Raw genomic sequence first — 23,329 nt, forward strand, 5'->3', positions numbered from 1 at the left:
TATCAAATTTTACTGATTTTTTTGCTGTTCATTGCTATTTGAATCGCATCCTTTAGAATTTCTTCTAATGAAGATTAACTCTCAGTTTTTGTTTGCTTGAAAATTTGCCTCTTTTCTTGAAAGATATTTTACTGGGTATAGAATTCTAGAGAAAATGGCAACCCACTCCAGTATTCTTGCCTGGAAAATTCAATGGACAGAGAAGCCTGGTGGGTTGTGGTCCATGGGGTCCCAAAGAGTCAGACATGACTGAGTGACTAACATTTAACTTACATAGAATTCTAGATTGACAGTTATTTTCTTCAAGTACATTTTGGGTATCATTTCACTATTATCAATTTTCATTATTGGCAGTTTCAACTATTGCTTTTTTAGATGCAATCTGTCTTTTTTCCTGTGGCTGTTTAAATTTACAAATATGTTAGCTATACCTTTGTTTTAGGTTATTTTATAATTGTATAAATAGGGCAACTCCAGTGTGGTGACCCTGTTAATTATTATGTATTTTGGTTTTCTTTCAGTTAAAGGTACATTGCCTGTCTGTCTTTCATTTCTTTCATTTTCTCATTTTAATTGCACATTTATGTTTAATTTTTTAAGCTTCTCTAATATCTTTATCTCATTTCCATTACTATATTGTTAATGTTTTCTTTCTTTCTTTCTTTGATCTTCATTTCAGTTATGTATTCTTCTTTTCCTTCCTTTTTTCTGTCAGCTCTGACATTCATGTTTTATTTACCTTTGTTCTCATATCTTATCTCTTCCATATCTGTGTTTTCTGTTTGTATCTCTAATTGTGCTAATATTGTATAAGAGAGTTTCTTACTTTTGTATATTCATATAAAAGTATTCGGCCATTTTTGTCTATTACATGACTACATTTTGATGTTGAATCAGATTTTTTTGCCACTGCAAAATTTTTTCTTCCTTTTCCTTTTTATATCTTCATAAAAATCCTGAATTGCTTGTTTTTTATTTTGTTAATCTTTGAATGAAATAAATTTTTCCTATTTTAAATAGGCTCTTAGGACTGTGTTCTAGAACAGAAAGATTTTTTTCTTGCGGTATTGCTTTTCTCTTGGGATACTGTTTCTTCTCAACAGTACTCCTAATGCAAAATCTCTCTCTCTTTTTTTCCACCAGACTGCTTCCTGAAACATGACTTGTTTCCCTAACTCCTGTTCATTCATGTCTTTTTTTTTTAAATTAGTTTTTGTTAGTGTATAGTTGCTTTACAATGTTGTGTTCGTTTCTGCTGTACAGAGAATTCAATCAGCTATTTGTGTGTGTGATTTGTTCAGTCATGTTCAACTCTTTGCCATCCCACGGACTGTAGCCCACCAGGCTTCTCTGTCCATGAACTTCTCCAGGTAAGAATACTGGAGTAAGGTATCTGTTCCCTTCTTCAGAGGATCTTCCTGACCCAGGGATTGAACTTGAGTCTCCTGCATCACTGGCACATTCTTTACCATCTGAACCATCAGAGCCTTTGTACGTTTGTTTGTGCTGTATTTGCCTTCCCTGATTACTTTACCTTTTTATCACTGTTTGCTTCCAACTCATTCTTCAAGGCTAGCTCTTTCAAGCTAGCTTTTTCAGAATTATTCCTATACTTCAGTTGCTCTTCCATCTCTTAATTTCTGTTTGCCTTTATGCCATGTTTCTTATTTTGTGTATAAAAAATTATTAGTTTTCTGCTACATATAGTTCCAAATATTATATCATTTTTATAACTGTCATATTTTCAAAGGCAAATATGCCATCTACTGTAATAAATACTATGTTGTTGTTTAGTCGCTCAGTTGTGTCCAACTCTTTGCAACCCCATGGACTTCAGCATCCCAGGCTTCCCTGTCCTTCACCATCTCCTCGAGCTTGCTCAAACTCATGTGCATTGAGTTGGTGATGACATCCAACCATCTCGTCCTCTGTCATCCCCTTCTCCTCCTGCCTTCTGTCTTAACCAGCATCATCCAGGATGTTTTCTAATGAGTGGGCTCTTCACATCAGGTGGCCAAAGTATGGGAGCTTCAGCTTCAACCTCAGTCTTTCCAATGAGTATTCAGGGTTGATTTCCTTTATGATTGACTGGTTTGATCTCCTTGCAGTCTAAGGGACTTTCCAGAGTCTTCTCCAAACCATAGTTCAAAAGCATCAATTCTTCGGCACTCAGCCTTCTTTATGGTCCAATTCTCACATCCATACATGACTACTGGAAAAATCATAGCTTTGACTATACAGACCTTTGTCAACAAATTGATGTCTCTTCTTTTTAATACATAATAAATACTATATATGAATTAATTAATTTTCATTCCTACTTTCTAGGCACATATTGTTATTTCAATTTAATAGATGACATTGGTTAAGTAATTTGCCTAAGACAGTGTACTTATAGTAAGTGGCAGAGCTAAATTTTAAGTCTGTTCACTTTACCACTGTGCTTTGCCTTCCAAGTAAATATTTACTGGTTTAGTTGCCCCAATATTTATTGTTGTAAAGTAAATTTTTATAAGTCATGTATTTCTCTTGTCAGAATTTGATCAAACTGCTGAAATGCATAATTTTTTAAAAAATCTGTTTTACCCATCCATTATTATTCTTGAACTATCAAAAACTTTTTTATGCTGTACTGTAAGTGAATTTTTAATCTTTAAAAAAATTTCTGTGTTGGTAAAAAATTAGTTTGATTAAAGTTTGAATGTAGGCCCCAATACAGTATTCAGTACTTTTTTTTTAATCTTGGATGAGGTTTGACCATAGTATTTTCCTTTTGATTGAAATTTCCTTCCTAAGTTTTTTTTTTTGTAATCATGTCCTTTTTAAAAGAGTATTAATTCTTAGAGACAGAAACAGCTTGTGCCTGGTTAAGACTTTATGAAATGTGTTTATTATAGTCATAATCATAGGGGAAAAATGAGATGGTATTGGGCTGGGAGACTTTCAATAATTTGAGAATTGTTAGCAACTAGATCTTAGTGTGATTTCTCCGAAGTCCTATTTTCAGTTCTTTTGGATAGTTTATTCTTGGCAGACCCTTCTGATTTCCTGCTTTAGATTTTTGTCAAAAATAGACATATAGGAATATTAGCAACTGCCTGATTTCTTAAAATATGAAAATAATCTTTTAAGCTTAAGTAGTTCTTGGACATTTAAATGCTGTCCTTTTTTTGTTTTGGGGACTTTTAAAATAGTGTAACAGCTGTTTTCATACTTTTGTAGATGAGAATGTCATTGTTTCAGTAGAAAGCTCAGTTGTTTGTGTTCAATCGTTTAGAATATATACAAGTAAATATACCAGACAAAAGGCTTATTAACTAAGCAAGACCTTTCTAGAATTAGAAATATGGGAAACATAGGGAAATTATTTGGGCAGCAGAGGTGTAAACTTCATTTGTTATTAGATCTTGAAAGGAGTTCTTTAACATTAAAACAAGGAACTGAAAGCAATATATTTTGAAAAAATCTTTACCCTGCCATTTTGTTTTTTTCTTTTTTTCAATGTGGGATCTTAGTTCTCTGAACAGGGATCGAATGTATGCCTCCCATAGTGGAAGAGTGATATCTTAATCACTGGACAGCCAGGGAAGTCCCATCTTTACCGTGCTTTAATAATGTTTGTAGCATTTTTATTCATCTCAAGTATTTCAAGCTTATGACTGTTTTTAATTTTAACTTATTCTATTAAAAAATAGTCTCTTTAGCATGTCTCCTATGGGTTTGAAATGACTGTTCACCAAGAAACAGTATATTAATAAACTTTATATTACTATTCTTCTTTTTGAGGACATGAAAGAAGATTCTTAAGCATGTTATTTCACTGAAAATAGCTACCAAATATAATTTGCTTCAGATCTGATCTGGACTATTTAATGATAACCCAGTTTCTCTGGCAGTAGGCAATAATATGTATTCTAATAGATTAAATGAGGGTAATCTTTAATTTATCATGTTTCTCTGCAAAATGCAATATTTTAAGTAATTTTGAAATTTTGAGTCATGAGATAGTGTATATTACAAAATGAAAGTACCAAGAATTTAGAGTTGAGTGTGGAGAGCTATGAGAGAGCTGGAATTATGTTTCTAGTTAATATGTCTTATGGTAAGCCATGATTTCTCCAAAAGAGGTGTTGTGGGTTGGTTTGGTTTGGTTTGGTTTTAGTTTTAGTTTTTGGTAGAACAGTTATCGAACTAGCCATTTGTTTTCTGGAACAACTTCCAACTGACATGAATACTTCAGATAAGAAAGTGATCTGGAGTAGTGGCAAACCAGTGTTGCAGAGAGAAAATGAAACATAAGAAGTAAACTTGAGCCTCAGTGTCCAATAAGTCTTTTATTTAAGAGTGAGATTACATTTTTTCCTTTAAATTGTAATTAATGTGACATATTTCAACTGTTCTCTCCCTCTTTTATTAGAATATTTAATAATGCAGTAGAATGATCTGGTGTGGTGAGCTATGTTTCCCAGACTTTTGCTTTTTTACAAGTGTTATTGAATAGGTACATTTTGTTGTGTCTTTTACTATAGTGTTTAATCTTAGAGTATAATTTAAAAACTATTATTTGTGTTAGTTATATGTGTGTGTTTATTTTTATCTACATGCTCTCTATAAAGAGCTGAAAATACTTTAGACTTTGGAATTGGGCTTTTTACCTTTTTGTTTAGAGTCTTTGGGCTTGTTAATTTCTCTGAACCTTAATTTTCTAAACTTTGCAATAATTAGTAATAACCATTGCATAGATTTATTTTACGGAGTAAATGAGTTAACCTTTCTGGTGTCTTGCACACAGTAAGTATGCAATAAAAGTCAACTCTTCTTTGGTAAGATCTTTTTAAAGAGTTGCTTCCAGGTTTGATAATTCTATATTGAAGTAACTTTCTTCAGGTTTCTGATAGTCTCCAAGAAGGAGTAAGAGTTACCGAAGAGAACTGTGTGACCTTTAGACTAGTGAAGAGGAAAGGGATTTATTTGAGACAGAGGGAGGCAAATTAAAAAGTTCCCCAAACAATGTTTTTTAAATATTTGCTTGACTGCTTTGCAAGATGGTGTGACTTGTCAGGGAGCCATTATGTACTAGAAATTGACTTCATTGGAAGTAGGAGTTTTATGAACAGTTTGTTGAAATGTGAGGAACTTAGTAACAATAAGATGACTCAAAGGAAATGTCAACCATGTGGCTAGGAAAGTCCCTCCACCTCTTGCTGTTTTTCCATTCTAAGCATTTATTATATACTGAGCATCACTGATGTTACACTGTTAACTGTCATTATTCAAAAGAAGGTTAACTGTATCTATCTAGAGGAAAATCATCATAATTTCTAATTTTAAGTTTGGAGTACTTAATATTTAAATTTTGGAAGTAAGTTCCTCTGCATGCCTGAGTATAAATCCTTTCTGTATACTTAGGTCTCTTTGTCCTTGTTAAAACAAGCTAATGTCAATGTACAAAGCACTGCTTGTAGAAACTGAATGTGTCTAGTGAGCCTTGAAGGAGAGATGTTTCAGGGGTAACAAAGTATATGTGAAAATGGTTTATATTGGTAATAACAGTATGTTGCAAAATTCTCCCTAAGTTATGAGGGAAAACCCTGTATCTAGTTGTTTTGTGGCTTTTCTTCTGATAGTAATAGCACTCAATGCAAAAAAAAAAAAAAAAAAATTGGGAAAACAAATAAATACAAAGGCAAAAACTAAAATCAAAATTATCCTACTCCTGCTAACCAAAGAAAGTCACTTTTAAGTTTTAGATGTATGTCAGTGTGTGTTTTTCTGTGTTTGATATTTACAAATTAATTTTACAAAAATTGCATAATGTTTTGAGAATTGCTTTTTTTACATTGAAAAATTCCTGACAATATTTTCATAAGACAGTTGTGTTTGTTAGAAGAGAAATTGTGAAGCTCTTGATGGATGAAGTATTTGTAAGCTTTTCAGGTTACTTAAGAGTCAGAATAGAAGGATTGGTTGAAGAAACAGAGAATTTTACCTCCAATGTTCAGAATGACTTTAAAGATCAGGAGGTCCTTCATCTGATTATAACTGTTCCTGTGATCACTACCTTAGGAGCTCTTAGAAGAATTTCCCCCAGTGGATTCTTTTTCAGAATAGTCATAGAAGACTTTAAGGAGAAAGAGGAGATGGAGACTTTCCTAAGGTGAACATAAGGTGGAATCAGCCAGACACACACAGTTGGAGTAAATAAATATATTGGTTCTAACAGTGATGGAATCCTAGAATGGCAGAATTTGGAAGGAACCTCAGGCTTTGTCCAACTCTTAAACACCAGGTTTACAGATGAGGAACTTACTTATCAAAAGTCCTGTAACAAATTACTGTCGGAGACTTAGGTAATATGACAATTGCGTGCTCTGTCGCTTCAGTCTTGTCTGACAGTTTGCGGCCCTGTGAACTGTAGCCTGCCAATCTCCTCTGTCCATGGGATTCTCCAGGCAAAAATACTAGAATGGGTTGCTATGCCCTCCTTCAGGGGTCTTCCCGACCCAGGGATCGAACCTGCATCTCTTATGTCTCCTGCATTGGCTTGGGCTTCACTGGCGGTTCAGATGGTAAAGAATCTGCCTGCAGTGCAGGAGACCCAGGTTCAATCCCTTGGTGGGGAAGATCCCCGGATAAGGGAACGGCAACCCATTCCAGTATTCATGCCTGGAGAATTCCATGGACAGAGGAGCCTGGTGGGCTATAGCCCGTGGGGTCACAAAGAGTCAGACCAGACTGAGTGACTAAGACACAAAAAGATACAAAATTTATTACTTTTCTAATTGTCTCTATTGTTGCTTTGTATTTTTCTGCTGTTTTCTTATCTCCCTCAGTTTTCTGTTTATCTCTGTATAGTTCCATCTTTTACTTTTTCCTCTCTCTCCTCTTCAGTTAGCCATTATGTAGAATATTTTAAAGTCATTATTTATCTTAAATAATTTTATCTTATCCTGTTTACGGCTTGTAAGAAGGATCATTAAACTTTTATGTGCCTTTAACAAAAAGAACTAAAATATACTGTTTTATTTCTAAATTTGTAATTATTATATTTATTATCATCTTATCACTATTGTTAGTAGGAGCGCCACAACATTTTGTTTGGAAAAAAAAGATTTCCTACTCTTGTAATGGGAAAATACTATTGGCCAGAATAGACTGGATGGGGCAAGAACTGTCATGAAAACCTATGGGAGTAGATAATATTAATAGAAACACTCAATAAAACATGCTGTAAATCCATTTGTTCCCCTTACTTTAACATTTAAAATATAAATGTTAATTTATGAGTGCTAATTTAAGAAGGAGAGAGCTTACTCTAAGTCCACAGGCAAAGAAAAAGAAACTAATTGAGTTTATGAGATAGAGCTTTTCTTCTCAAAGCCATGTGAAAGGACTTGAAAGCTGAAGGGTGTGGTGGCAATTGAGCTTCATAATTGCCCAGAAAAGAAAGAGATTAGGGAGGTTCTGTAAATCACACAGTCTTTGGCAAGTATACAAGTCAGGGAGAACAGACAGTTTTACTTATAAGTTCTTTGCAAAAGTATTTACTTTCAGTGGCTAAATGAAGCAAAAGGAAATCCTTTATTCAGATTGAAATCAGAGTCAAATGACAGAATTTACAGTAAAGGTAACTCTGTAAATTATAATCTGTTTGAGCTCATGTAAAAGAAAACCCTAGTTTGAAAAGTAAGGGAATGTTGTTTTATCATATAACAAGAAGTCCAGAGAGGTAAGGTAGATTTCATGGTTAGTGGATTCAGTGATCCAGTTTCTTTCTCTCTCTCTCTCTGTCCTGTCATCATTACAGAGTTGATTTCATTCTTGAATGTAGCAGTTATGTACATTTGCATGTTGATATAAACATTTCCAGGGGAACAAAAGTAGATTTTTTCTTCCTTCTCTGTATATTCATTTAGAAGTAAGAAGATATTTCCCTAAAGCAACCCACCCCATCCCACCCCACCCCACCCGCCAGGAGATCCTCATGATTCAGTAGCCAGAAATTGGTTTCATGCCATTCTTAAACTAATCTTTGTTGAAGGGCACAGGATTAGGAATTGATAATAATTTGGAGTAGAATGGATGTATGTGGGGAGTTCAATCTCCATCATAGTACCTAGTATAGACCACCATAGTACCTAGTATAACTAGTTACTATACTGTAACAATTCCTGTTAAGAACGAGATTTAGAATTTATTAAATGAAGAAAGTAAAGCATAGTGAAACATGAGTCCCTGCCTGACCACTTAAGAGCTCTGTGGTTTGGGTTAAATTCATTGATTAGTCTTAGGTACGCAGTTCCACATCTATAAAATGAAGATAATAATGTGTAATTCATAAGGTTGATTTTAGAATTAAATCAGATAAGATAGCACAGATTCTAACATTTAGTATTCAATAAATATACTATTAACAGTTACTGGTACTTTTATCTCTATACAGTTTTATACTTAAACTGTAAAAATGGTTATTTTCACTTTAAAGGACTAGTTTTGTTTTTTCCCGAAGATAAAGGGCCTAGTCCAAAGCTGTTGGAGCTCCCGTTTCCTTTTCTAGTTTTTTGGGATAATAGTACAAAAATGGGGAGAACTTAGTAAGTTTAGTATGAGCTGCTGCTGAAAAAATTTGTGTACATGGTCGTGTGAACTTATATTTTGCTATTTATATTTGAAGTAGCATAAAAACTAAAGTGACATATTTTATGAAAATGTGCTGTTGTTTTAGTGTCATATTAGGTAGACTTCTACATTTTGGTCTTTTTTTTTGCTGTAATAAAAAGTGTAAGCTATTAAGATGTAATTATTTTTCCTTTAATATTTGCAGATGGCTTGTTCAATCAGTATATCAGTCAGCAGGAATATAAGCCACGATGGAGTCAGATCATTCCCAAAAGTACCAAAGGTAAGTCTGACCTTCTAGGTTGTGGGTGCTTTTGCTTTAATGTTCCATTTTCATTTGTGCTCAAGTTTCACTGTACACTACTAATGAAAGGCAGGTGCTTAAAAAAAGACATGGGTTCCTCAGCAAGATGGCAGAGGTTGTTTATTACATTAAATTTTTCTTTTAAATCTTTTTGTTTTATGGCTATAACAGAAGGTTGGGCATTATTTACATAGAATAGCAGCACAAACTGCTTTTATATAGAGACTCTGTAAAATTATAGGTTATGGTATTATAATGCCAAACACGTGTCCCTAGAAAACCTTAAATTCTGCAAAATTGCTCACAAAGCTCATAGGACTTATGAGAGAGGTAGAAATGGGACATACCATTCTAAATCTGTGGAACTTAATAGCCAGGTACTAATAAAAACTAGTGCAGTAATTCTAATAAGAATAAATGCTAGTATGTAGAGTTGGACATGACTGAACAACGACAGTTAAATATAGGCGTTTATATTAAGCATCACAGTGATTTTGGAGCTTTAAATCTTGGGCACACACTTCTTTTTTTGAGCTATAGACACTAGAGGACACTTGATGCTAATGAAGACTATTTTTGTCAGAACTTAAAATCTGACCTTGGGTGTGATATTCTTCAGTAATCTGTCTTTTCATATGGGAGAAGTTTTTGTCACTCCTTCATTGGCACTGGCTGCTTTGTCAGATGGTTAACATAATGGAAAGTGTAGCAGTTCTTAAATGCAACTGCTTGTGGTAAAGGAAGGCAGTTCTGTGGATGTTCAGCTTTCTTCCTCTGCTCTTCATACATTGTCAGAGCCTTCATTTTTTTTGTGAGAAGGCTTTCCCAGATAGTGTTAAACATCAATATACTGGAGAAAATTGCTAATGAACCTGCATAAGTTCTGAGTTACATTGGCATCATTTTCCTATTTTATCAGTCACATACAAGGTAATTTTCTTCAAAGAAGTACATGTGGTAACAAACAGATTGTAGATGTACATATCTGAAAGCTAATGGATTAAATATATAAAATGCAAGCATACTGACAATAAATTTATTTTAGTGTTCTCTTAATCTGTTCTTAAAAGTGGTAATACTGACTTTACTGATTGGAGAGAAGAAGGAAGAAAAGGGCAAAACTTCTACAATAATGAGCTGCAGAATCTAAACCTATCTATTAAAAAGGGGAAAGAATTTGCAGGAAACTTCTGAATGATTAGTGCTTGAATATAGCTTCAGTTTTGCATCTTATGTATAATATATAAGAACTGACATTTCAGTCTTTTTAATAATATCCCGGTGAAATCAGTGAAAACTTGGGTGGTCCCTATTTTACATAGGAGAAGGCTGATTCAGGGAAAGTTATTCGCTAACGTAATACATTTCAATTAATGGGAGAATTGCAAAGAAAAATTCGGTTTTCAAGTTTACATCAAGTAAGGCATTAGAATCTTATAGCTGTTGAACCACGGAAATGAAATTTTATCTTCGTTTATGTAGGATCTGATATAAAGTAAGATTAAAGTTGAATAATAGTTTTCTCCTACTGAAGCTTAAAATTTTCACTCATTGTATTTATTTATTTGGCTGCATCAGGTCCTGGTTGTGTCACGCAGATCTTTGTTGTGGAATGAGGGCTCTTCCGTTGCAGTGCTCGGCTTCTCTGTAGTTAGTGCACCGTCTTACTTGCCCTGCAGCATGTGGGATCTTTTCCCAACCAGGGTTCGAACCCACTTCCCCTGCATTGGAAGGCAAATTCTTAACCACTGGACCAGCAGGGAAGTCCCTTCACTGATTATATTTAAACCTGCCTATTAAGCTCTGTTTTATGTAAATAAGAATCAAAAGAAAAAAAAAAAAAGAATCAAAAGAAAGCAAATCTTACATTTTGTCACACAGTATTACTCAAAGTGGTGGATTATGTGGAAACTGATTTCTGAAATATTGGAAAACAAAATTAATAAAGTGAGGAAATTATCATTAATGTAAAACTTGATAGCAACATAGTTATCAGTAGCTAGTTTAATGAACTTTAAAACTGCTCATTAGGGACTTCTCTGGTGGTCCAGTGGCTAGGACTACATGTTCCCAATGTAGGGGTCCTGAGTTTGATCCCTGGTCAGGGAACTAGAACCCCAAATGCTGTAGCTAAGACCGAGTGCAGCCAAATAAATAAGAATAAAATTTTTTTTAATAATAAAAATAAAACTGCTCATTTTACTAATAACCCATGCCTAGAGTTATAAGACCTGCAGTTCTAATTCTGTAATTGTTTTCCACCTTCACTTTGTCACTCCACCAGTTTAGAGATTTTACGTTTTTGTGGAATATCCTATGTCTTTGCTGCTTAATGGCATTGATTCTAAATAAGTTGAAAGTAGCTTGCAATGCATTAAGAGCCTGAAAGCAATTAGAAAAAAAGAGCAAGATAATTATTATAAATTTAATTATAAGTAATATTATTTCTTCTATGAGTCCTCTTATTCTTAATATTGAAGGAATACGTGTGTTATTTTCACTACTACTCGTTATAGACTTATGAATGAAGTTACTCTGGATATGCAGTTGTTACTTCTTTTAAAAAATATATTGTTTCTACTTAAGGTGATGGAGAAGATAACCGGCCAGGAATGAGGGGAGGTCATCAGATGGTTATTGATGTCCAGACAGGTAAGGACCACTTGGAATGGAAAGCAGATTTTTAAAAAAATCATACATTATTAAATATCAGATACTCATGAATATATATACTTCTTTCCATTCCTTGCAGGGGTTACATTGTATTGGCCATAACCAAGTAGCAAAGAAAAGAGGCATTTGTTTCAGATATAACCAAAACCAGGCAATGGCACATCAGCCTGGGGAGGCTGCTGCACAGATGAAATTACAAAACCTAGAAGAAATGTATTGTGCAGACCTTTATATGTGTGTGTGTATAGTTTTATATGTGCTTGATTTCACAGTAAGCTGTAATATTTCTTGATTTTTAGTGCATTTATATTTTAATGCCATAATATGGGAATTGTTGTAGTAAAAGAAAAGGTATATTTTTAGAGGGAGAGGATATAAAATTAGGTAGCCTAATGTTGGTAGATCCATTAATTGCTAAACACTGTACACAGTTGTATAAATAATTTGCTTTAGTTAATCTTTCTTGCCTTTTTAATTTTCTGTAACTTGATAATACAATTTTCCCCTAGGTTTCTACATCCTAGAACAGCTTAAATACTGTTATATTTAGAAGTTAATGCTAAAATTGTAATCAGCTTCCAATTACCATCTTGAGAAGCAAATAATAACAAGAATTCTGTATAATTTTATTTTATTTGGTTTTAAAACAACTTTACCACATAAAATGCCAATATTCACCCAAATAATATTTTACTTGTAATAGAAACTCTTTTATTAGTATTGTGTTATGCTGACAGTAGTTCTTCAGGAATAGTCTTTGATTCATAATTTAAAAAAATTATTGCAGTGCAGATAATAATGATCTAGACATTAACATTATCACACATGTTTTATAAGTAAAAGGAAAATTATAATATTTTATTTAAAATCCACTGCTAAATTTGTAGAGTAACCTGTGAGTTTGTTTAGTATTATTAGGGTCTCTTTGGAAAAGGTTCATTTTGAGACATAGGGATTTGCTTTCCTAGTCTTAGCTTCTCTTCCCAAACCCCTTCCTTCCCACAGAAATAGGTTTGACTCAGCTGTAGTCTTAAGCATCTTTTTTTTCTACCTGAGAGTTCAATAAATAATGCATGTGCTTATTTCTCAAAGAATCAGATCTATATATAAGTTGACTTTTTTAATCCAAAAAAGTTAAATCTGTATGATAAAAGAGGTAAAATTTTGTGTTTAGATTGTCTACAGTAGCTTTTCTCCTCTTTTGAACATACAGTGGAATTTATAATGCCATTCCTTTTTTCTCAGTCACGATGAAAATATTATTAGGTCCTCCTTTAAAAATTGCTAAGAAAATATTAAAAAAGATTGGAAAGCTACTTTTATTTCCTAGATAAAATGCTATTTTTCTTAAATATGAAAATAATGTGGTTTACTTTAACATTTAAAGTTTTCCTTATCAAGGAGCAGAAGGAATTTTCATAGTGCTTACTGTGTTGCTTATTATGGAATGTGGCCTATATAAAATAGGTTAAAGTACATGTGTAACAAAAGAGAAAGATTTTCTTTTTTTGTAACCCATGATATTTGAGAATGGAAAATGAGAAGATTCAAATGATAGGCAGATGTCCTAACAGAACTTGGTATTAAGCAGAGACATTTACAAGTAAAATCTGACTTTTTGGGTCAGAGATCCTTGAAGTAAAATACTTACAGCATATAGTGATAAAGACCCACATTTTTTTGGTAATATCTTGGTTTTATGAATTAAGGGGAGGATGTCAGCAGACTCTTGTTAGTCAAGATCCTTATCCCTACACTCCCTTTAAAAAAATACTTGAAAAGAGTTGTTTCAGTATTTACTGCATTTGCTTTAGAAACTATAAGAAAACAATGACTTAAAGTAAGTCATTGTAAATAAGTAAGAATGACTTATAGGCATGGGATATATTCCAGATGGAATCTTTAAAGGATTAATCTCTCATAGCTTCTGAAGATTACAGATTAAGAAAGATCTACAATGAAAAATTGACCAGTATCCATACTTCTGTTTGAGGACTGGTTTATAGAAGTGTAATAAAAGTACTTTGTAAATATATTTTTGAGCAAATATTTCTACCATAGGAAATTTAGAGATTTATCTATCAATACGTCTGTATATGGGTGTGTATGTTTGCTCAGTCGTGTCCAACTCTTGCTTCCCCATGGATTTGTAGTCCACCAGGCTTCTCTATCCACTATGCCAAATAGAGGGATTTTAATTTAGAACCATTTTGTATCTGTTTCAGTGATTTTTTTTTTCCCCCTAGACTTTCTAAATGCTGGGTCAGGCTTTATTTAGGCCCAGGGGGCTTCCCAGGTGGCTTAGTGGTAAAGAATCTGCCTGCCAATGCAGGGGACACAAGAGAGATGCAGGTTTGATCCCCGGGTCAGGAAGATCCCTTAGAGGAGGACATGGCAGCCTACTCACAGTATTCTCACCTGGGGAATTCCATGGACAGAAGAACCTGGTGGGCTACAGTCAATGGGATTGTGAAGAGTTGGACACGACTGATCATGCCCACATGCATGTGATAATAAAATGAGATTTTGAGCCTTTAAAACAGGAGCCAAAAACTTAAAGTCTGGTAAACTAATCATGATAGTCAATTAACATAAAGTTGTCCATAACTCAAGTGAGCTTGATGGTCAGTGTTACCATTGCTGCTTATAGTGTGGAAATAGTACGAACTACTTGAATGGTGAAATTCAAGGAGTTTAACCACATTCCGATGATCCTTTGTATGAGTAATAAGGTTGGTGTGTAAAAGTTATTGGTGTGGAATTCTTCCTTTTGAGATACACACATACACACACATATATATACACACACACATACATACACACATACATACATATATATATATATACACACACACACATACTTAGAGATGCTAACATTGACTGGCACTGAGCGACTTAGAATTCTTTTAATGTTACCTTCAGTACCAGTGACCTATTCCTTTACATATTTTTGTTGATAACAGGTTGTCATTTTCTTAATAGTGTAATTTGGGGCTTCCCTGGTAGCTTAGATGGTTAAGACTGCCTGCCAACACAGGAGACCCAGGTTCGATCCCTGGGTCAGGAAGATATCCTGGAGAAGGAAATGGCAACCCACTCCAGTATTCTTGCCTGGAGAATTCTGTGTACAGAGGAGCCTGGCAGACTACAGTCCATGGGGTTGCAAAGAGTCGGACACCACTGAGCGACTCACACACACACACACACACACACACACACAGTCGGACACCACTCCATGGTGTGCAGACTACACACACACACACACACACACACACACACAGTCGGACACCACTCCATGGTGTGCAGACTACACACACACACACACACACACACACACAGTTGGACACCACTCCATGGTGTGCAGACTACAGTCCATGGGGTTGCAAAGAGTCGGACACCACTGAGCGACACACACACACACACACACACACACACACACACACACACACACACACACACAGTCGGACACCACTCCATGGGGTTGCAAAGAGTCGGACACCACTGAGCGACTCACACACACACACACACACACGTTGGACACCACTGAGCGACTCTCACACACACACACACACACAGTCGGACACCACTCCATGGGGTTGCAAAGAGTCGGACACCACTGAGCGACTCTCACACACACAGACACACAGAGTCGGACACCACTGAGCGACTGATACACACACACACGGGGTCGCAGAGTCGGACACCACTGAGCAACTGATACACACGCACACACATATAAACTAGTGATGCAGTTAGGATTGGAATCCAGATTGAGGTAGAGGAGGAAGGCAGGAGGATTCAGGTGTCTGGAAGCAGAGATAAAAGTAAGGCAAGATGCCCTAGGATTCAACCAAGTCAGAAAAAGCTTTGTACTTTCATAAGATTCTAGGATTGTGGTTTATTAAGTTTAAACAGGTGTTTACTTATGAGGTAGGTAATCCAGGAATCTGCTATATCAAGAGAAAACAAAAGGAATTTTAAAAATACCATTCAAAAATCTAGTAACTTCTATACCCTGGCATAGGGTATTAATTAATCTTTTGTTTCAGCTAACCCTTGCTGGCTATAGTCCTTTCTATTGCCATGCTCTACTCTTTCGGTATTTGTTTTCTTAGATGAGGCTTCATAAGTGGGCTCTAAGAGGCCCATGATACTCTTGAAATGGTATGTAATATTTTTGTCTGCTTTTGTGGAGCTTTCTGGGAAGATTCATTACCTGTATATTTTTTAAAGGATTAAAATACCTCATAAGTTTTGACATTCCACAGTAAGTAAATACTGCTGGTATTCATATAAAATTTCAAATGAAATTTCTCGCTCTGTGTATTCATGTTGAAATAATAGTATTTACAAAGTAAACTCTTGCCAACCTTTCCTCTACTCTTTTTTTTTCCAGATTATTTGCTGCTTGATATAAGGTGGTGGGTGAGGAAGAGAGCATAGGGATAAAGTCAGAGAGGTAGTGATGGGCGATTGTGTTGTTTTTTGTAAGAACTGTAACCTTTATTCATAGTGAGAGATTAATGGGAAATATTGTTGGGTTTTGAGAAATGTTACTGTTAATGATCGACTTTGCATTTTAACAAAACAAATTAGGTGATGGACAGAAGTAGAGAGACCTTTTAAAAGGAAGCAGTTCTTACCAGAGAAGTAATGATAGCATTGGAATTTACTAGAGTGGTGATCACAGTGATGAGAATTAATCAAATTTTGGGTGTGTTTTGAAGATGTCACATACAGCTGACAGGATTTACTGACAGTCTGGATATGAGTAAGTGAAAGGAGTAAAGGATAACTCAAGGTTTTGATCTGATTAATTGGGAAAATAGTATAGCCATTCCCTAAGATGGGTAGAAAAAGAGGATTAAATATGGTCGGTTGTTCAGCAGGTTGATTTCAGACAGGTTAAGTTTGAGATTCCAGTTACAAATCCTAGTAGATATTTCTAGTAAGTGGTTAGTTATATTACTTTGGGTTTCAGAAGACAGCTCCAGGCTGAATAATCATTTCCCTCTTTGTGTTTGCATAGAACTTTGTTCATCCTATTATTTTTACTATAGTGATTTCCATATTGTTTTAGAGTTGCTTGTGTAGGTGTTATGTGTCCCATTGTTCTCTCCTTTCTATCTCCATCCCCAGTGGTCTTATTGTGGCCCAGGAGTGGGGAGAGAGGAATTTGCATTATTTATTTTTGTGGTCCCAGAGCCTGGTATGGAGTATGTACTAAATATTTGTTCAATTGAATCAGAATTTTAAAATCCATTTTGCTTTGAGTGGAAAGAAAGATATTTATTTAGAAACTACACTCTTACATTGCTTTAAACCTTGGTGAGTAGATCATGTCATAATGTCATTTGTTTAATATGCTAATATTTTTCTGAGGTGAATTTATGTTATTGATTATATTCTAGTATATTTAAATTTTCTGATGATTGTTCTGTATATAGACTATATTATCTTACAGCTGTAGTTACTACTTTGGGATCTAGGTAGAAAAATAAAATGTTTTATAGACTTTGTGTTTTTTTCAGGGTAACATTTGGTGCCTTCTGGATTTAATTTGAGTGTAAGAGAATCTGGGATATCTTTGAGATTTTTTTTTCTCTACAAATTCTTCTATTTCTATTATAAAATTAATGGCATAATTTACCAAGGTTTCATATACTTTATTTTATTATATATTCTTATAACTGCTACCATTAGGTTGATTTTAATCATCTTCTAAGATGCATTTCTTGTTAAGTCTTAGAAAGAACCTTTTCTAGTCCAGTCTTATTGATATAACAATCAGATATAGTGGTTGGAGGTTGAGTTTGTAGGAAGGAAGTGTGTATGTGTATTTGTTAAACATATCTGGATTTCAGTCCTGATTTTTTTTTCCCCACTGACTTTTTGTTTGATCTGGAAGGAGTTATAATGATGATAAAAGCAGGAATAATTGATTTGTGGGAGTTAAATGAAATAATTTATAATATATATAAATACATATTATTTATATGCAACATTAACATACAAATACATACTTATTAGTTCTGAGAGAATTTGATGTAGATTTAGAGGTCTTTTGTTTTTTGATATAATCTCACAGTGGAAATATTTTTAAGCAGGTTAAAAATTTTTGAAAAGCAATTTAAAGCAAGCAATGTTGAAGGGAAAAAAAAATCTCACCTGTAATTCCACATTCTAACCAGTATTATTTCAGTATAATTGTTTCATCTTTTGTATATATTGCCCTTACTGATGTTTTAGAAAGTAAGGGAAACCATAGTATACTTTCATATTTTTAGAAAAAATCACTGAAACTCATTTTGAGAACTTTCTCGTAAGAATTAGGTAGGTTTAGTGGTTGAGTGACTTTCCTCAAGTAGAATTTGAAGTAACCAGAAGTTCTATCTTTATAAAGTTGGTGCTTACATAGTGAAGTATAGAGAAGTCTAGTCCTTATTTTAAATATGCATTTCGAAGGTTTCCTGAGCAGGGCTCTTACTCGGTTGAAATTATATGTAATACTTGGTTTGCATATTCATTTTTCTGAAAGAGAATCCATGAATTCAGATCATCAAAGAGTTAAGAACATTTTCACTAGACTAAAATGTTTTTTTCAAACCTGAAGAGTAATATTTATTGAATACCTACAATATGTAGCGGTTGGGATTAGCACTTTAATATGTTCATTTATTTTATTTACTACTGGAAAGGTAGATAATCCTCATTATACAGAATAGGTGATGTTGTGTCCAGGGCTGTGGAGCTGGGATTTGAACCTAGATCTGTAGGACTGTCTGGCTCCAAAGCCCGTGTTCATGCTGCTGTTGCCTTGGTGATTCTTAGATTCTTATGCTGAAGATACAATGAAAAACAGAAAAGAGAAAACATAGTAGATTGTGAGAGCTAAATCCTGAGACCTTAGCAAATTTTAAATATGTAAATACTAACAAAGCATATAACTTCACTTATAAAATACCATAAAGTAAAATTGAAAAGCATAGTTAATTGCTTTACATTCTTATTAAAAGCTATTGCAGATATAAAGAGTGAGGAACAACTTTCCTAATAATTGCTAGCATTTATTGAGTGCTTGCAATGTGCCAGGTATTTAATAAGACTAAAACTTCATAGAGCTCATTTCAGCTTCTTTGAAGTCACTTGTATTTTGAAGCAATTATTGATTCCCAGTGTTTCATGTATCTTGTTTTCTTAAATATTAAAAATGTAATAGTCCTTAAATTTTCTTTTCCTTTTTCAGTCTGTAGATTTTTTTTATTTTTATTTTTTCATTTTGCTACAGCTCTAAGAATACAGGGCCATTTTAAAAAGTACATGGAGGCACAAATTTTACTCTTTATTTTCAAAGTTTTCTTCTAAGTGAATTCTGTTGTTATTACTAGAGAAGCAATGTTGTATTTTGTCTTACTTGGAACAGCATGTCAATTTTATTGATCATAATTCCTACACCTGGCAGTTTTCCACTTATATTCTTCAACTCTGTTGTGTTTCAAGTCTGAGTAAAATAAGGCGAATAGAAAGAGAGAAAAGACATATCTGTTTTGCTTCAGAGTGTAAGTCTGTCCAGATGAAAACTTCATTGCACCAGGCAATTCATTGTTCACCTCTCATTGAATTTTAAGAACCTGCATTACCGGCCTTTTTCTGACTTAAGCAGAATAGGTAATAAGATTTAGGCAAAACCCCAGTATTTGATATCTTTTAAAGCGTTAAAGAAGTTGCTGGAAAGAGCCCTTCTATGGAAATCTGAACCTGACTGTTCTGTATACTTTATATGTAAAGTTCTTCCTTTTTTTTTTTTTTTTAAATTCTACATAATGGTTTTCCTTGATATTCTTTAAAGAAACCATTGAAGAAAGTAGGTAAACATGGGCTCTAGTTTTTAAATACAAATATATTCATATGGCTGTGTTTCTATAACTACATGTGATACTATATTTCTGTAACAACATGTGACACAAATCTTTTTCTTTCATATGGTTATCAGAAAAGAATTCTAAAATATAGACCTAGTATAAAGTATATTGTCATAGGCAGAAAATCCAACCTTTTAGCATGGAAATTGCAATATGTTGAAATAACCCAAAAGATCAGTCTCTAGTTTTGTAATCATAGCTTTATGTAAGAAATATAGCTCTTTTTAAAGAGAGACAGATGAATCCAGTTGATAATCTGCTGGGTCTTGAGAGTTCAAGGGAATGGCTAAAGAAAGTAAGGTTAAAGAGCACGTAAAATATCTTTTCCCCTTCTAATTCATTCCTCCCTTCAAAAATTCTCATGTCAATCTAAGGTCTTAGCTACATTTTCAGAGGGATTAAACTCATAAACTAAATGTCCTGACAGAGTTCATTTAACCTTGGATATAAATTTGTGTTTCTTAAAAACTTTTTTAAAAATTTCATTTGTTTATCTATTGTATTACACTAGAAATTAAGCTAACCTCTTTTACAAGGCTACTAACCCTCCTCCTCCCTCTTTTGGACACCTGAATTTTAAAAAAAAATTTTTTTTGTGTTGGGTTATAGCCAATTAGCAAACAGTGTTATGATAGTTTCAGGTGAACAGCAAAGGAACTCAGCCATACATATACATGTATCCATTCTCCCCCAAACTCCCCTCCCATCAGCCTTTCACATAACGTTGAGCAAAGTTCCTGTGCTATACAGTAGGTCCTTGTTGGTTATCCATTTTAAATACAGCAGCATGACATTGGAATTTTTTCTGAGGTTGGACCCTTGGTATGTCAGTATATGCATTCTGTACTATTTCAAAGTGGTAAAATGGGTTTAATTACAAATAGTAGTGTGCCATCTTGTGGAGGATTATGTCATCAGCATAGTCTGATTTACCCCTAAGAATCAGAGGAAGATAGATACTGCAGTTGGGCTTGTAAAATAAAAAGCTTGCTTCTTTCTGCAAAATGGTGTGAAGACACTGATGTGATAACATTTCTACCTTATTTTTAGTGTATGTGAGACGTATAGATTAGTACTTTTAGTAGTAAGTAGTTGAAGGGTTTATCTAGTACTGATACCGAAAAAGACCTGTGCCAAAGAATATGGCTGCATTTTAGCTTTTGTGGCTGAAGCAATGACTAATTGGTGATTGATCCATTTAGTCTCTGAGAATGAAATTGGCTTGCTATCTTGAACATTGGCTATTATTGATCACTTTATTCCCAATCTTTCTGTTTTTTAGTTCATCCTTTTTAGTAAGTCCATATGCTGCAGGTTCAGATCTGACCATGTCACATCTTTGCATAAAATCTTCTGTTGATCTGTACTGTCTGCAGTTGTTTAGTCGCTCAGTTTTGTCCTACTCTTTTGTGACCCCATGGACTGTAGTCCACCAGGCTCCTCTGTCCATGGGATTTCTTAGGCAACAATACTGGAGTGGGTTGCCATTTCTTTCTCCAGGGAGTTTTCTTGACCCAGGAATTGAACCCGCAAACCCACATCTTCTGCATTGACCAGAGGATTCTTTACGTCTGACCTGCACAGGAAGTTCATACTGTCTGTGAAGTCAAGTTCAAAACATTTATGTTGCCATTTATCCCATTTCAGGATCTGGCCGTGGCCTATCTTTATAACTTACTATATTCCGCTATCTTTTGTGTTCTTTTAAAATGAACAGTGTGTTTATTCATCACACAGTTTTCACCATGGTGCATGCTTTATTGAATTCTCATGGTAGCTTTATGAGATAGGTATTCTATCTCATAGAATTTTAGAGCTGAGGAAACCAGTGGTTAAGGAATGTGGTGTTGGTTCCACAGTCATGGTGGTAGAGCTGTGATATCGTTCAAGGTCTGCCTGGCTTTAGATTCTGTGTCTTTTAAAACACTTTTTGTGTGTTTTTCTGTCTCTGTACCTTTATTTTACTTTGTACCCTACTTGAAAAAGTCGTCTTCTCTTTCTTTCATTCTGTCAACAAAGCCCCCTTCTGATGCATAGGTCAGATACCACTTGTCACCATGAAATCTTCCTGGGTCCCTTCAGTTTGTTATTCTCTTTCCTTTTTTGAACTCCCATGGTGATCTTTTACCTTTCTTATGACACTTAGTCTATGTTGCATTGTGCTGATTTATGTACTTGTTTTATGTTGGTGTTGTTCAGTTGCTAAGTTGCGTACGACTCTTTATGACTCCAGGGACTACAGCACACCAGCCTTCTCTGTCATCCACTATCTCTTGCAGTTTGCTCAAATTCATGTTGTTTGAGTTGGTGATGCAGTCTAACCATCTCATCCTCTACTACCCTCTTCCTTTTGCTTTTAATCTTTCCCAGCATCAGGGTCTTTTCCACTGAGTCCGCTCTTCCTAATGGGTGGCCAAAGTATGGGAGCTTCAACATTTTATATTCTTCACTAAATTGTAAGCCCCTTGAGGGTAGGGACGATGTCATCTTTGTTGGTTTTTTTTTTTTTCTCTAAAGTGTCTTGCCAATTCGGAGTAGTACTGAGAAAATATTGACTGAACATTCCTATGCGTGAGGGAGAAATAGTCTCTGTAGCCTATGGTCCTTTAAGAAAAGAAAATAGAGAAAGGGCTGCTGGTTGAGGAGGATTTACTACCCTACACATGTATATGAATTATTTAAAAAACATTTTTTTAATTGGAGGGTACTTGCTTTGCAACGCTGTATTAGTTTCTGCTGTACAGCATTGTGAATCAGGTGTACGCATACATCTCTCCCTTCCCTGACGTGAGTTTGAGCAAACTCCTGGAGATAGTGAAGGACAGGGAAGCCTGCTGTTTTGCAGTCCATGGGTTCGCAAAGAGTTGGACACGACTTAGCGACTGAATAACAACAACATCCCCTCCCTTTTGAGCCTTCTGAAAGGGATGGCAACACCAGATCACCTGACCTGCCTCTTGAGAAACCTGTGTGCAGATCAGGAAGCAACAGTTAGAACTGGACATGGACCAACAGACTGGTTCCAAGTAGGAAAAGGAGTACGTCAAGGCTGTATAGTGTCACCCTGCTTATTTAACTTATATGCAGAGTACATCATGAGAAACGCTGGGCTGGAGGAAGCACAAGCTGGAATCAAGATTGCCGGGAGAAATATCAGTAACCTCAGCTATGCAGATGACGCCACCCTTATGGCAGAAAGTGAAGAAGAACTTAAGAGCCTCTTGATGAAAGTGAAAGAGGAGAAAGAAAAAGTTGGCTTAAAGCTCAACATTCAGAAAACTAAGATCATGGCATCTGGTCCCATCACTTCATGGGAAATAGATGGGGAAACAGTGGAAACAGTGGCTGACTTTTATTTTCCTGGGCTCCAAAATCACTGCAGATGGTGATTGCAGCCATGAAATTAAAAGACGGTTGCTCCTTGGAAGGAAAGTTATGACCAACCTAGACAGCATATTAAAAAGCAGAGACATTACTTTGCCAACAGCGGTCTGCCTAGTCAAGGCTATGGTTTTTCCAGTGGTCATGTATGGATGTGAGAATTGGACTGTGAAGAAAGCTGAGCGCCGAAGAATTGATGCTTTTGGAGTGTGGTGTTGGAGAAGACTCTTGAGAGTTCCTTGGACTGCAAGGAGATCCAACCAGTCCATCCTAAAGGAGATCAGTCCTGGGTGTTCATTGGAAGGACTGATGCTGAAGCTGAAACTCCAGTACTTTGGACCACCTCATGCGAAGAGTTGACTCATTGGAAAAGACCCTGATGCTGGGAGGGATTGGGGGCAGGAGGAGAAGGGGACAACAGAGGATGAGA

The 23,329-nt window shown here is 35.1% G+C and overlaps 1 protein-coding gene across 3 annotated transcripts in view; it reads left to right on the forward strand.

The window, feature by feature from the left end:
• MKLN1 (muskelin 1) overlaps positions 1-23,329 on the forward strand; it is a 377,600-nt gene that overhangs the window by 281,198 nt on the left and 73,073 nt on the right. For all 3 annotated transcript variants that reach the window (XM_061165822.1, XM_061165821.1, XM_061165823.1), the window contains 2 exons: positions 8,825-8,902; positions 11,510-11,575. In XM_061165822.1, coding sequence (XP_061021805.1) covers positions 8,825-8,902; positions 11,510-11,575 — 144 coding nt within the window. The remainder of the gene's footprint in view (positions 1-8,824; positions 8,903-11,509; positions 11,576-23,329) is intronic.

This window comes from Dama dama, chromosome 18 (assembly GCF_033118175.1).
Source record: "Dama dama isolate Ldn47 chromosome 18, ASM3311817v1, whole genome shotgun sequence".
Classification (NCBI taxonomy): Eukaryota; Metazoa; Chordata; class Mammalia; order Artiodactyla; family Cervidae; genus Dama; species Dama dama.